This window comes from Macrobrachium rosenbergii, chromosome 4 (assembly GCF_040412425.1).
Source record: "Macrobrachium rosenbergii isolate ZJJX-2024 chromosome 4, ASM4041242v1, whole genome shotgun sequence".
In the NCBI taxonomy this organism is placed as follows: domain Eukaryota; kingdom Metazoa; phylum Arthropoda; class Malacostraca; order Decapoda; family Palaemonidae; genus Macrobrachium; species Macrobrachium rosenbergii.
Genome location: NC_089744.1, coordinates 65,357,934 through 65,372,422, shown reverse-complemented (window position 1 = coordinate 65,372,422; position 14,489 = coordinate 65,357,934). Strand labels below are relative to the sequence as shown.

The window sequence follows — 14,489 nt, the reverse complement described above, 5'->3', positions numbered from 1 at the left end:
GAAATTTTGTCAGTTTTTAACAATTGAGTTTATCAAAGAAATTTTGTCAGCTTCAGCACTTCAGTCTAGCAAAGCACAGTGTGCAGTTTTTATGAAAAAATTTTTTGGATACTGTACATCTAATTATATAAATTTTATAATAAAATTTCTTATTTGGATACTTACCTACTGCTAAATTAGCTTATATCTCCTGTGCCGATAGGCGAGTCAACATTCAAACAAAAAGAAGAAGATCGCTTGGCTGCCCCAGAAGACTGTCTAGTTCACCTGTTTCTCCACCACGTGTGTTTGAACATTTTAAGCTCTAGTAAGAATTCTCCTTGACAGCCCACTAAGATGTGGGGAGGCTGGGCAGGATGTCAGTTTAACAGCAGGTAAGTATCCAAATAAGAAATTTTATTATGAAAATTTATATTATTTGGGATGAACCTTACCTACTGTTAAATTAGCTGACTTCCACATTGAGAAAAGAACGGTGGATAGTGCAGCTAGACAAAATTCCGCTCAGCCAAGCGAGCTAAGAGCTTCTTGTACAAAACCTGAAAACATTCTTACCTGATCTGGAATCCTCTCTGGGTAATACTGTTGCCAGAAGGTGGATTCCACTCAGGGTGCAAGGCCCTCATGTGTGTGCAGCTAAGAGTAGCCTTGCAGAGAAAACTGCTGCTTCTTCAGCCAGCATGGAAGAAGCAGGATGATTAGAACCCTGTGCCTGGGTCCAGAAGCCCCAAAACCAAACGAGTCAATAAATAGGATGTACCTATGATACAAAGGTACGCTCCTGTACAACAAAAGTACCTTCATGCTCCCCACAAACCAACACTGGGATAAAATAAAGAACCTAAAAGGTAGCTCTTTCTTTCAGTTCAAGAAACGACTTTACCCGCTACTACTAGCGGCCTAAGGGCTTTACAGTTTTCGAATGCGATTTCTATGTCTTTGAGATAATGAGCAGGAAAAACCAAATTGCACTTCCTCAAGTGACAAATTTTTCAAAAAACTAAAAGATGTAGCAACTGCCGTCACACTATAAATATTTACCTTCAATAAAGGTAACAGATTTGGAGATAACTCTTTGTGAGATAGTTTTATCAAATGCTTAACAAAAAAAAGAGCATCGCATTCTTAGATAATGGAGTGTTAGGCTTCCTAACCTCACAAGAGAAATGATTAGCTTTGCATCTTAGAGGCTTTAACTTATCTAAATAGATTTTAATAGCCCTCACAGGACAGAGTAGAGCTTCTTCATACCCCACCAAAGAGGTTAACTTAGGAATCTACCACTCTTGGGAGAAGCGTAGACTTAACATCATTCTTTGCCCTGAACAAAGGCAGAAATGATAAAATGGCATCTCCTTTACAGAAACCTACCTTTGTTGTCGTTAGTGCTACCAAAAAAAGAGTTTTCATGGTCATAAACTTCAATGAAGCAGATTCCAAAGGCTCAAACGGAGATGCTGATAAAAACTTCAAGACTACATCCAAGTTCCAGGAAAGAGATTGATATTGCAGTCTAGGGTTTTAAGTCTCAAATGATCTTCACACCTCTTTAAGATTTGGATCGTTGGAAATGTCCAATTGTACATGCCATAAAACTAAACAAAGCTTAGACTTATACCCTCGAATAGCAGCTATCAAAAGATTCTTACTATATAGTATCTAAGAAAACGTTAAGAATTTGATAACGTTGTCTACAGAGGTACAGGTGCTGGAAATCCATCTAGAACAACACCAGGAGTAGTACACAAACCATTGTCTTTGATACAGGGCCAAAGTTGAAGCTTGTCTTGAATTAAGGATAGACTTTTGAGAAAGTTTAGAAAAGCCCCTTACTCGGAGGAGACAGTCAAGAGTCTCCAAGTGGTCAAATGCAACATGCGGGGGTTTTGGTGGAACCTCACTGAACTCGGCTGTTTGAGTAGATCCTTCCTTAACGGAAGAATCCAAGGAAGATGTACCGAAAGAGCTAACAGGTCTGGAAACCATTCTTTCTAAGGCCACCAAGGAGCTACTACAGTCATTCTGCAATGGACTGAATCCTGGCTTGTTCAGCACTTTCCTTATTGCTGCAAAAGGAGGAAAAGCGTAAGCACCAGATTGGACCAATCTCGAAGAAATGCACCTACTGCCCAAGCCTGAGGGTGCTGGCATGAAGAACAATACACTGGGAACTTTTTGTGTAATGATGTCGCGAATAGGTCCACATTTGATGCTCCCCAGAGACTCTGCAGAAACTGGCATACTTGCTGATATAACAACCATTCTGTGTGATGGACTTGTCCCTTCCTGCTCAATTGATCTGCCAACACATTGTCTTTTCTTGAAATGAACTGTGGGACCAACACTATGGTCCTGGCTTCTGCCCAAAGAAGCAACTCCTCTGCTAACCAAAACATTGACTCCAATTTTGTTCCGCCCTGGTTCCTGATGTATGCCAAAGAGGTGATACAGTCAACCTCTGGTATTCACAGGGGATGTGTACCACAACCCCCCCGCGAATAGCTAAAATCCACGAATACTTGACACCCCTCTAAAAATGCTTATGCCTTGAGTATTTTAATATGTGGTTTTATCACAAAAAGTAAATTTAGTCATGAAAATATGAAAATACAGCAATTAGTGAATATTTCTGTATTAAAAATACCGCAAATAGGCGAATTTTCCGCAAATAGTTTATAACTGTTCCACAGAAAAATCCACGAATAGGTGAAGCCGCGAATCGGGAACCGCAAATAGGTAGGGGTCCACTGTATGTCAGAAAAGACTGCTATGACTTTTCTTCTCACTGGGTGCTCGTACTTAAAAAATGCCTTCCATACAGCCAACAGTTCTAGATTGTTGATGTGCAAATCCTTCTCTTGTGGTAACCACTGTCTGGACAGCTGTTGGCTACCCAGGCATGCTCCCCAGCCTATCAGAGAAGCATCTGAAAACAAGGTGAGGTCTGGGCTCATCACCTTTAGGGATAACCCTTTCTCCAGTCTTTGATGATCCCTCCACCATGCCAACGTCTCTTGGAGACTGACAGGGACCAAGACTAATAAGGAGTCTGGCTGAGACTTCCTGTCCCAAGTCTTTCTCAAATAAAACTGAACTGGCCGCATCCTGAGTCTTGCTGACCCGACAATTTTCTCCAAAGATGCCATGTGTCCCAGCAGAGACAGCCAAAGCTTTGCTGGAAGCCTCCGTAAGGGCTGAAATTTTCTGAGAAGAGGTAAGAAATTGTCTATTCGTTTCTCTGAAGGAAAAACCTGAAAATTGTGAGAGTCTATCCTCATCCCCAGATAGAGAATGGAGAGAGTTGGAATCAGTGCAGACTTCTGAAAATTGATCGCTATGCCCAGAGAAAGAGCCAGGCAAAGCAACAGATCCTTGACCCTCAAAATTCTGTACAAAGAGTTGGCCAACACCAGTCAGTCATCTAAATAGAGCAGATTCCTTATTCCCAAGAGGTAACACCATCGTCCTAATGACACTAAAATTCTCGCAAATACCTGAGAAGCCGTACACAGGCTAAAACAAAGTACCCTGAATTGAAATACCTTCCCTGCAAATACAAAGTGAAGGAACTTATGAGACTGAGGGTTTATCAGTACGTGGAAATAAGCATCCTGCATGTCCACTTATATCACCCAGTTGTTCTTCTGAAATGAATCTAGCTCTGTGCTGGCTGATTCCATACAGAAATGGGATAGACAAATGAAGGCGTTGAGTTTTGACATATCTAGACCTGGGCGCCACCCACTGGACGCCTTTGGTACAAGAAAAAGACAGTTGTAAAGCCCTGGCGTGTCTCTTTACACCCACTTGATCACCTTCTTCTCTAGCAAAGGAAAAGCTATTGGGGACGACGACAGAGGAGGGGGAGACAGAAAAGGAATTACATATCTTTCCCTTAGAACCTTCACCACCCAATGTTCTGCTCCTAATTCTCTCCAGACTTTCCAGAAGGCCTGCAGTTGACCTCCCACCAGAACTTAAGGGCATAAAACTTCATTTCTTTCTAAAAACCTCCAAAGATTTGCTTGTATTGAAGCCTGAAATGGGTCTATGAAATGTCTTAGCAGCTGAAGACACTTCCTGAGACGAGGAGACACGAAACTTGGCGGGGAGCCAGAAGCCAGGGAAGGAGCGGACCTCTTCATGCTTGACTTAACAGACTTTCTGATCAACTCTCTATTTTTTTGCACTGCAATATCCTCCCTTATTGCCTTAAATAGGGACAGGTTAAGAAGATGGTCTAAAGTAGAAACTAAAACTGCTGCTAGTTTTTGAGTAGGAGAGACCTTCGACAAAAGGAAGGAGCACATTTGTTCTCTCTTCTTCAAGACAGAGTTGGAGAAAGCAAAAGAACACTTGCCTGCTGCGCCTGAAATAGCCTTGTCCTGGGAAGACAAAAAATCTGACTCCTCCCAAGCTTTGATATCCGTTGGCACCAAAAAATCCCTAAGTTGGCGCAGAAAGGCAGTAATAGTACTAAGCAAAAGCTCAGCAAAAGACAAGACTTCTATAATTCTGAATAAGGACCTGGACAAAGCCTCCACTTTTACATTAGAATAAAGAACCTTACCCATCTCAAGAGCCCATCTCTTCATCAGATCCAGACAGGTAAAGAAATCAGAGTCGATGACTGAGGAAGGTTTAAGTGCCGGCAGCACGCCTGTTTTGTAAATAGCAGCTCTCCGTGGCTTCGAAAACCCAGGAAGACAAGAACTAGTCGCCTTACAAGAAGCTTTGTGCACTAAAATACGAGAAATTTCGTCAAAATACGCCCTAACCAAAGGAGAAAGCATGGGCTTTTTTAAGGACTTGACTGGAGCGGAGATACTAGATGGTAAGAACCTTTTTCCTCTACCAAATGAGGATAAAGAGCTGCACAACACTCCATCAAATGGCGAAAGACCAAAGGAGATTCTTCCAAATCAAGATCATCTTCCGCTAACTGAGGAGGCGTGGCAACAGGAGCCAACTCTCGCCATGCAAATCTGACCCAAAGGAAGAGGAAACTGTGGGAATATTAGTCTGCCACTGTTACCCTGAGGCGACACAAGGAGGCAAAGCTGAAGATGAGGTGCAAGCAGCGCTACCAGTCGTCAAAGAGAATGAAAGTAGGGGAAGGGAGGGGAGGGGAGGGAGAAGAAGGGGCTATACCTACCCCACCCACCTCCTCCAAACATGACTCGAGGTGTTGCAGAACGCTCCCAACTGACAAGTCATTAGCATGTAAGGCAGCTAGGACAGTATGTAGCTTGGAAACCACCAAAGAATCTGAAACCATAGTCTGATGAGAAGAAGAAACATTTGCAAAGCCAGAGGAAAATGATTCACCAAAAGCTGAAGAAACAGCACGTAAAGAGCAAACAGGAACAGTTAGAGGAATACTGGAGGAAGACTTAGACTGAGAAGCAGCAAGAGAGAGAGTATATCTTAGTTTAACCAGACCACTGAGCTGATTAACAGCTCTCCTAGGGCTGGCCCAAAGGATTAGATATATTTTACGTGGCTAAGAACCAACTGGTTACCTAGCAATGAGACCTACAGCTTATTGTGGATTCCGAACCACATTATGATGAGAAGTGAATTTCTGTCACCAGAAATAAATTCCTCTAATTCTTCATTGGCCTCTCGGAGAGTCGAACGCTGGGCCAACAGCGTGCTTGAGAAGAAGCAGCAAGAGACCAAATAGGAGTAACAATAGATTGAGTCAACATAACCGAGTTTTGATAACTTACTACAGGCATATTATCACTAACAATGTGTAGATCTACCTTCATACTCATATCTGTGTTAACCAATCCAATACTATCCACTGAAGACAGCGAGGTCGAAATGTTATGCGATGATTTACGTTTACCAAAGCAGTCCATAGGCTAACGCGTTAAACGAGATTCAAACCGTGAAAAGGGAAAAGTAGGTATTGGAGTTCACAGAGCCCCATCACCCCGAGGACCAACCCAGTTCCCTGGTAGCCGACTCTTTTGCAAAGTCCCACTTTCGCCAAGGCTCAGGCTACATACAGGCAAGGGCACCAACACCTGACTTCTAACAGGGGAATGCAAAAAAGAATGCACACTCTAGGGGGGATTTGGAATGGTTCCCTGTCACGAACTCAGCTAAACTTGTAATAGAACTTAAAATAAGGTTAACGTCTTGTTTTAACTTCTTGATACGCTTTTCGTGAACTGAAAGGGGAGCAGAAGGCAGAGCTACAAAGGAAGTCTCAATACTAGCAATCAAATGCCTAGCCTGAGTAGGGATAGCTACAGATAAAGGGACACTAGGTAGGGAAGAACTGACAGGTTTAAGTCCTGACCTAACTAATTGCTTTCTCAGTCTATCAGCTTCCCTTCTTTTCCTATATCTGACATATTTAAGCATAAAATTCTTAGACCAATCCCTACATTCCTCACATCTAGTTTCAAGATCACACTCTGTACCCCTGCAGCCGGTACAAACCGAATGTTGATCTACTTCAAATTTCAACATCCTGCTTACACAAAAATCATTCTTACATATTCTGATGTTATTGGTTTTGCTTCAGGTGGAAGACAGCCTGGGAGAATGGAATTACAATACCGTAAGCAGGAGCAAAATAGCCAAACTTCACAGAATAACTGCCTGTGCGCAATGGCGGCAAAATACTAAGAATCGCCTATGCGCAGTGGCGGCAAGGAGAATTCTGACTAGAGCTTAAAACATTTGAACACACCTCGTGGAGAAACAGGTGAACTAGACAGTCTTCCAGGTCAGCCAAGTGATCTTTTTGTTTGACTGCTGGCTTGCCTATTGATGCAGGAGATACGAGTATAAGCTAATTTATAAGGTTCATCCTAAATGAATATCGTCTCTCACATAAGAACAAACCTTTCAGGCCAGCCATTTATGATGAGATTTTTTCCTAATGGTCTAAATAAATTAGTCTGTATGAATACCTGCAGCATATGTAAAACAACAGTTTACTGTTGTGTATAAAGTTTTTGATGCTACAGAATTTCAGAAATTAATAATACTGTATAACATGCTCATAATTTTTTTACATTTTAATGCCCTCATCTTGGCCTTCTGAACCTGTGCTGTCTATTTATATGTTGTTTTGCATCTACTGAATGCTCAAGTACTTCATGGCTAACGTCAGTAATAAGGCATCTCCAAAACTGATTTATGTAATAATATGAAATTTTGCACTAATTTTAAAAAGATTTTTTTACACTTTATGCTTATATTGTTTTTTAATGGCATACTTTCCAGATTGGTAAACTCCAAAATGAATAGATGAGAAAAATCACTAAATCACCATGTCTTTGCCGTATGTTGTTCTGCAGTATAATGACTTGCAACAGTTGAACTTTATTCAACAAGGAAGCACCAGACTTCGGGTAAGGTTTTTTTTTTTTTACAGTACAACAGATGTTCACTTGTAATTTTGCTTTTATCTCAGTATTATACTGTATTGTATAATCTTAAGTGTAGTAAATGAGAAGGTAAATTTTCCAGAGTTCAGTAAAAATATATTTTTGTTGTTTTTAAAAGAGATAGTGTGTGCAAAACAAAAATATTTTTATGTGTGGAATATTGAATTATCAAGGTTGTCTATTCAACTTGAAAAGTTAGTTATGTGCTCTTATATTAGCATGGAACTGTCATTAAAGTGCAAGTATTTAGCATCTTTCACACAATAGTGCAATAAATTTTGTCAGTCTGTGTTATGAAAGGTATTCTGTTATAATCTGTTTTGTAGTACCATGTAAATAATTTTTATGGTTATTAAAGTTCAGGACTAATTTTGCACTACTGTATAGAGTTTTCTTGTAAAGATAGATTATCTGAAGTTTTTAGTGTAAGCAGATTTACATACCTTGCATGGGTTTTCCTTTCTCAATAACCATGACGGTGTTCAATAAAAGTTATTGCTGATGTAGAATAATGTTCTTGGAATTTTTAAAATAAATGCCTAAAAATCTATTAGAACTGTGTATATGTTTTTATGTACAAAAAGTATGTGGAAGATTAAGGTATAATGGTTTTTTAAGGTGTCATTTTAATTTCATTAGGTTTTCTTTCTAATAAAGCTTGTTATTACTATATTATTACTGTACGGTATTATTATTAGTAATTATTTTATCACAAAACCCGTCAGTTTACATGAGCCAATCCTGTGCTGCCAGCATTCCAGAACTCACCACAGATCAAGGAGAAACTCTAGCCCTGTAGCTGGGATACCAAGCTCCCCCAGTGGTGGAAAGTCATTCCCCTGTGTGTCTGCAGTGAGAACACACCTGTCATTTACTGCATTCAGTTTTGAATGTATTTATTATCTGATCTAATTTTCTTTCCTCTCTTGTGCTGTCCTTTTTCTTCTTTATCCTGAGTAATCTTGGTATTTGTTTATCAGCTTTCATTTGAATTCTCAAATTCAACGCTATTCACCAATAGGAAATTGTAAGTTCCTATGTTCTGGGGCTACTGTCGACCATAAGTACACCTGTCTTTGAACAGTTGCTGTTTATTCCTCTTCTTTAGTTAGACTTAGGTAAATTCACTCCTTACCAGGTGAAATAGGAGACTCCAGTATTTTGTGCTGTTGTCAACAAGGCAAATTAATCCTCTCAATACAACTGTTCCATGAGTAGATTGGTTTTCATTGTTCTGTTTGTAGGATGTATGAGGTAGTTGTTTGTGTTTGCCATAAAGGTTCATAAGACAACTCATGTACGTATTTGAAGGTAGGGCATAGATTTAAAGTCATTGATTGAACTAGAACGCTTGTCACTGGGACATTTCCATAATTCCTAAATTATTTGTCAGTTCCAACCTTGAGAACACCTGGAGAATAAGTCCCCTAGGAATCTTAATCCTTGGTGTTGACCAGATGCTTAAGTGAGCTACAAGTTTTGAGCAACCTGCTTATTCAAGGGACTTGAGGATCATAGATTTATCTCAAAATTCAGGATTCATTACCAAAACTCAGGTGAATGCCTCCCTTTACCATTCTTCTATGCATCATGTGATTCCTGCTTTAAGGAAGTGGTACATGTGGAAGTGGCTAGACACCAGCCAGTGGGAATATCTAGATTATGGAGAAAGGGCACAGATAGAACTTGGACCAGATAAGAATTGAGGTGGAACCACTTGGATATAAAATTTGATACTGTAACAGGTAAACACTGCACATTGAATGTTAATGGTGTTTGCAAATGTCAAAATAGGCTTTAGTAAACTCATTTTGTATTTGAATTCTTTTCTATACAAGTTAAAAAGTAAAAGTTATTGTAACAGGTGTATATAGAGAAAGACTGCTTTATTTGCCACCACTCTTCAGTGTCCCCAAGAAGCATTCCTCCGAACGAAGGGTGATCCTTGAACCGTCAAATTTGAACAAACATATTGTTTGCATAAATTTTTAAATATACTGTACCATTTTATGGGAGCTGAGGAATGAAGGATTTTAACTGGTGATTGGCTAATCTGGGGAACCATCAGACAAGAGTGCTGATGAAACCTTAAAGTGGTAGTCAATAGACTCCAGTCAAGAGGTTTCTTAATAAGGGCAAGTCCTACCTTTCATCCAGTAGGCTTTTTCTAAGGCTGGGACTTTGTTGGGCTACTCTTTGCGGACAGCTGTCTCTTCCCAAAGCACTCAAACCAGAATAAGGAAGGACCTGGAAGATTCATTGCACAGCCCAGCTTTTCCAGACAACAACTGGAACAAAGTCTGGGCCTGTTACAGTTTGGGTCCATGGTAGATCTAATCCTGAGATTGTGACTGTAGGATTTAACAGAGTCTGGCTCTCACATGCCAGGAAAAGGCTTTATGATCACCTTCATCTGAGATTGGGAAGATACTCTGTACATGGACTTAGAATGGGTCTCTGGCAAACAGGCTGACCCAACTCCACCGTTCACTTGAGTGATAATATGTACGGATGCCTCCTTGACAGGTTGGGGAGGCCACTGGGAGGATTGTCAATTAAGGGGAAGATGTCACCTGTTCTGAGGGAGTGTCATACCAGTATCCTGGGACTATTGGCTGCCTTTCCATCTCAGAAAATTGAAACCTTCGAAAGGGACCCACATTTTGTTCATCCTAGACAATGTGACTTCAGTGTCCTATATAAAGAGGTTAGGCTCATGCTGAGCTCCTTTCAAGTCAGTAATTGCTAACATGCTTCCACAATCCAGAAGTAGACCAGTTTGCCACATGCAAGAACCATCACTTCCAGTGTATGTGTCTCTGAACCTGGACATTCAGGCAATGGCAAAAGATGCATTCTTACAAATCTGGAATAAAAGGAAGACGATATACCTTTTTCCTTCATTGTCCCAGATTTTAAAAGCTTTGAACAATCTACTAGCTTTCAACATAACCGCTTGCCTAGTAGCCCTGAATTAGCCAAATGGTTATTGGTTCCTTATTTCTTCAACAACAGGTGAAAGAATAGATTCCATTGCCATCTGTTGTTCTATCCTAGACAGAAAGTGGGTAAGCATCCTCCTTTTTGAGCCGTGACTACATGTGGAATTTTAAATATAGTTTACTGTGAATATTATTTGTCTAACATTGCTAGGTACCTTGTGCAAAAACTACAGACTTCATCTATCCAACATACCAGTCTGTATGGCAAATGTGGTTAGATTGCCTCCACACTGAGAGCCCAGTTGAAATCTGTTAAAACAGTTTTACATTTTACTATCTTTTGAGGTCAAGCTCCATGCTATTTCAACAATCATGGCATACAAGGCAGCATTGGTGGAACCCTTACCTTATGGTTTGGAATTTAGTCTAATATAGAAACTCTTAATTCCGTTCCCCAGTCTTTTACATTGCAAAGGTCAGCTCCTGCAAGGTTTCCCATTACCTGGTCCCTGAATAAGGTTCTTAAGACTCCTGTTATCCCCTTAATTCATGGGCCCAATACTACAACTCATATGCTACAAAAGGCAGTCTTCTTGACTGCTTTGGCACCAGGAGCTCAGGTTAGCGTACTGGGCTCTCTTAGACAAGGACAACATTTCACCACTCATTCACCTAGTTGTCATTAGCTGTTGTCTCCTGGCCTATCATTCCTGGCTAAGAATGAGGACCTTTCTTATGGGAAAATCTGCTTTTCTGATAAAGGAACTCAGTATTTCATATAAAATAATATGCCTTGTTCAAGTATTTCATATAAAATATTATGCCTGGTTCAAGCACTTGAGGTTTACCTAGATGACATGGCAAACATCCCAGATGGTCCTATTTTTTTCCTACACCTTTGCACAAACTAACCACTCTCTGTGCATGGGCTGAGAATAATTTTAGAGGCCCCCATTAAAAAGGCAAACCCCACCCCTTTCCTAAATCACATGATATCCAAAAGGTAAGTACATTGTTAATTTTCTTCAAAAATGTTTCCTTTGAAGAAGTCTTCAAGTGTACAGAGTGGTTATTAGAGACAGAATTCCGGAACTGGTGAAGGCGTAATAATCCTACAGCCAGACCCAACATAAGTAGGTAAGTCACTGTAGAACCACAATATATTTATAGGTTCGTGTGTCTCCTGTTCTCTATTCCAGAACTTAATGGGTATCTGGAATAAAGAAAACTGTTGGTAATCTGTGACTTTACCTTGAATAAAAAAAATTCTTGAAACACTATTGCCATAAGAGTGGTGGTCATGCTGAGATATTGCTGAGGAAGGTGCAATAATCCTTTGGCCAGACCCATCATAATTAGGTAAGCCACCTTCAAACCACAAAGAATAATACATTATGTTGGTTCATGTGTTGTTTCCTCTTCTTTATTCCAAACCCTATGGGTATCCGACTAAAGAAAATGGTTAATAACCTGTGACTCTACCTCAGACCAAAAATTAATCTTGGTGGTTGGGATTTATGTATAAGGAGCTAAGCCATTTTGTCACCTGTCAGTTTCTTTTGTAAGCTCTTTTGAGGACAAACAGTGACTATGCTATCAAAAATCAGATTTTGACAGAGGAAAAACCTATTTTTGGTACCCGCTGTGAGTCCTCAAACCCACCCACTTTCTTTGACGAAAAGGCATGGGACTGGGGTGAACATTTACCTTGCACAGACCTGGTTGAAATAGGCTGTTGTCACATCTGTGTGAGTGAGACGTAGAGAGCCAAGGTAGTCGGTGTAGGACAGGAGATAGAACCCTCCTGTCCTGAGTCCTTTATCACTGTGTCAGCAGCATTATTCTGGCTGAGACCACCTATAAGAGAATTCTTTTTGATCAATTGGTGTGTCTTATGGAGCCCTGGGGTGACCAAGAGTGTAACTCCTTTGAGGACTCACAGAGGCTTCCAAAAATAGGTTTTATATATGTAACTTACCAAGTAATTACATAGCTATTAATTTCTACTTCAATGGCAGCATTATTATTGAAATTTGTGGTAGTGCTCTTTTGTTTTGGTGCAGGTAAGTGCCCCGCCCACTTCCGGGAAAGTATAGGTACAACACAGCTGAAGAGTTCAGTTCGTTTCTGCCGCTCAGTGAACATACATCAGTTGTTCAGCAGCTTTGTTTGGAAGTTCAGGAGTAATCACCGGATGGTTTTGATTGTTTTTGAAGGATATGGTGAAGTATTCTTTGCTTTGGTAGCCTCTGTGCTATATTTTCTTAGCTTAGATAAGCTTAGCTTAGCTTTTTTTATTTTTTGGATTTTTTGACCTATTATGTCAGACTCGAGTGTGTCTAGTAACCGGTATTTTAGCAAGGGCTGCAATACTAGGTTGACTTCTTCCAAATATGATGCACATTCAATTTGTTTTCATTGCCGAGGACAAGTTTGTTTTCCTGACCTGACATGCAAAGAATGTAGAGACTGGGACAAAGTTGAATGGAGAATTTTGACTGCCCATTTAGATAAGTTAGAGAAGGCTAGGCATAGAAAGGTGGCTGCTAGAGCCAAGGCTAGAGCTTCAGTGCCCTCTACTCCTAGACCAGTCCTTTAGACACCTGTGACTACTCGCTCACCTATTCCTACTTCTCTTGCACTCCCTACGACTCCATTACCTGGCTCCCTTCCCTCTGAACCCAGTGCCATTACCAGTCTCAAAGCTCAGATAGACAAGAAATTTGATGCGTTAGTGAACAGAGTCGCTCAAATAGGAGCTCCGGTAGGAGAAGAGTGCTTTTAGATAAAGCAAGTGGTGATCCTTGTGCTAATGTCGGTGCAAGTGTTAGTGCTAGTGTTTTGTCAGTGGAGGGGGTGGCTTCTCGTCCCAATGATGCTCCTAGATGGAGGTCCTGCCAGACCCCTGCACCTGGGAGGAGGCAAACTGAGTCCAAGGGAGGTCGGTGGGGTTTGCCCACAAGTAGTTGCTCCCTCAACCGAACCTGTTGTTATTTCCCAGGTTTCGGTAGCTAAGCACTGGAAAGGTGTACCAGTGGACCACGCCTTATCCTCCAGTGGTCCTGATTCCAAGCCCAAAGGATGCGATGGGTGTTTTCTTGATTCCTCCAGGCCTTTGAAGAGACATGTTTTGGAGGATCAGAACCCCTCGATTCCTCGTAAGCGCCAAAAGGACCAGGAACATTCATGTAGCTATTGGGACGATAGAGAGCTCCCATTGGATATCGAGCTCCCAGTGGCTCGCAAGCACCCATTGGCTCCCATGTGCCAAGCAGCTCACAGGCGTACAAAGGGATCAACTTCTCCCGTGGGATCAGAGCTCCCAGTGGCTTCTAGCTCTCATGCAGTGTTGGGTTACGTGGCTGAATATTCCTCTGATTCAGACGTTCCTATTACAGTGGGTCAACCTGTTTTAGCGCCTTCGGTTAAACAAGTTAAGAAGACAGTGCATTCTTCTCCTGTCCCTGAGCGCTCGAAGGCATCTGAAGTACTGCCAACTCAAGATTCTTCACTGCTTCTGATTCATCAGCAGTTGGACAATATCCAGGAGCTTCTGAAGAAACCTTTGTCTTTTCCTCAGAAACCAGAGGAAATGCAACAGGACTTGATGCTTTCAGTTATTTCTTCAGCAGAAGAGGAACCTGAGCAGGAGCAGCCTTTATGATCTTACACATCCCTTTCAAATTATTTTCTGTTCTGCTTTCCGTCATACTTTTCCACCGTGGCAACTTCTTCTCCTGGGTCTTCCTTCATGTTGCGGCAACCACCAGGATCTTCTAAACTCCCGAAGATGGCTCTATCGATTTCGTCCAAGAAGACTTTACAGGCATTGGCACTTGGTTGTCTGAGAAGAGGGAATTGGGCAAGGCTGTATTTTGTTCCCCCTCCTTCACACCATTCTAAGAGAAAGTATGTTTTTCATGCAACAGAAGATGCACCAGCCTTGGGAGTTTCTGGCTCCTCCCAAGGGGACTTCTTTGGCCTTATTGATTCAATTCATAGATCAGTATTTGACTCAGTGAAGATGTTTTCTACTTCAAAACTCGGCTGCTTAGTAAAGGACTTACACAAGGTCTTCAAAATCTTCAGTTTCCTCGACTGGACGGTGGGCGCCTTAACTAAGATCGAGGACTGC

The 14,489-nt window shown here is 41.2% G+C and overlaps 2 protein-coding genes across 7 annotated transcripts in view; one reads left to right on the top strand and one right to left on the bottom strand.

Annotated features, from left to right (window-relative positions):
* Nucleotides 1-14,489, bottom strand: part of Rpp21 (ribonuclease P protein subunit Rpp21) — a 115,077-nt gene that overhangs the window by 17,267 nt on the left and 83,321 nt on the right. The gene's annotated exons all lie outside the window — the stretch shown is intronic.
* pink (WD40 repeat domain-containing protein pink) overlaps nucleotides 1-14,489 on the top strand; it is a 57,486-nt gene that overhangs the window by 2,884 nt on the left and 40,113 nt on the right. For 4 of the 6 annotated variants that reach the window (XM_067098866.1, XM_067098881.1, XM_067098894.1 and 1 more), the window contains exon 2: nucleotides 7,249-7,376. In XM_067098866.1, coding sequence (XP_066954967.1) covers nucleotides 7,296-7,376 — 81 coding nt within the window. In that variant the 5' untranslated portion in view covers nucleotides 7,249-7,295. Of the gene's footprint in view, nucleotides 1-202; nucleotides 375-6,541; nucleotides 6,725-7,248; nucleotides 7,377-14,489 lie in introns of those variants that run through there. The other 2 variants (XM_067098874.1, XM_067098888.1) reach the window with 2 other exon arrangements.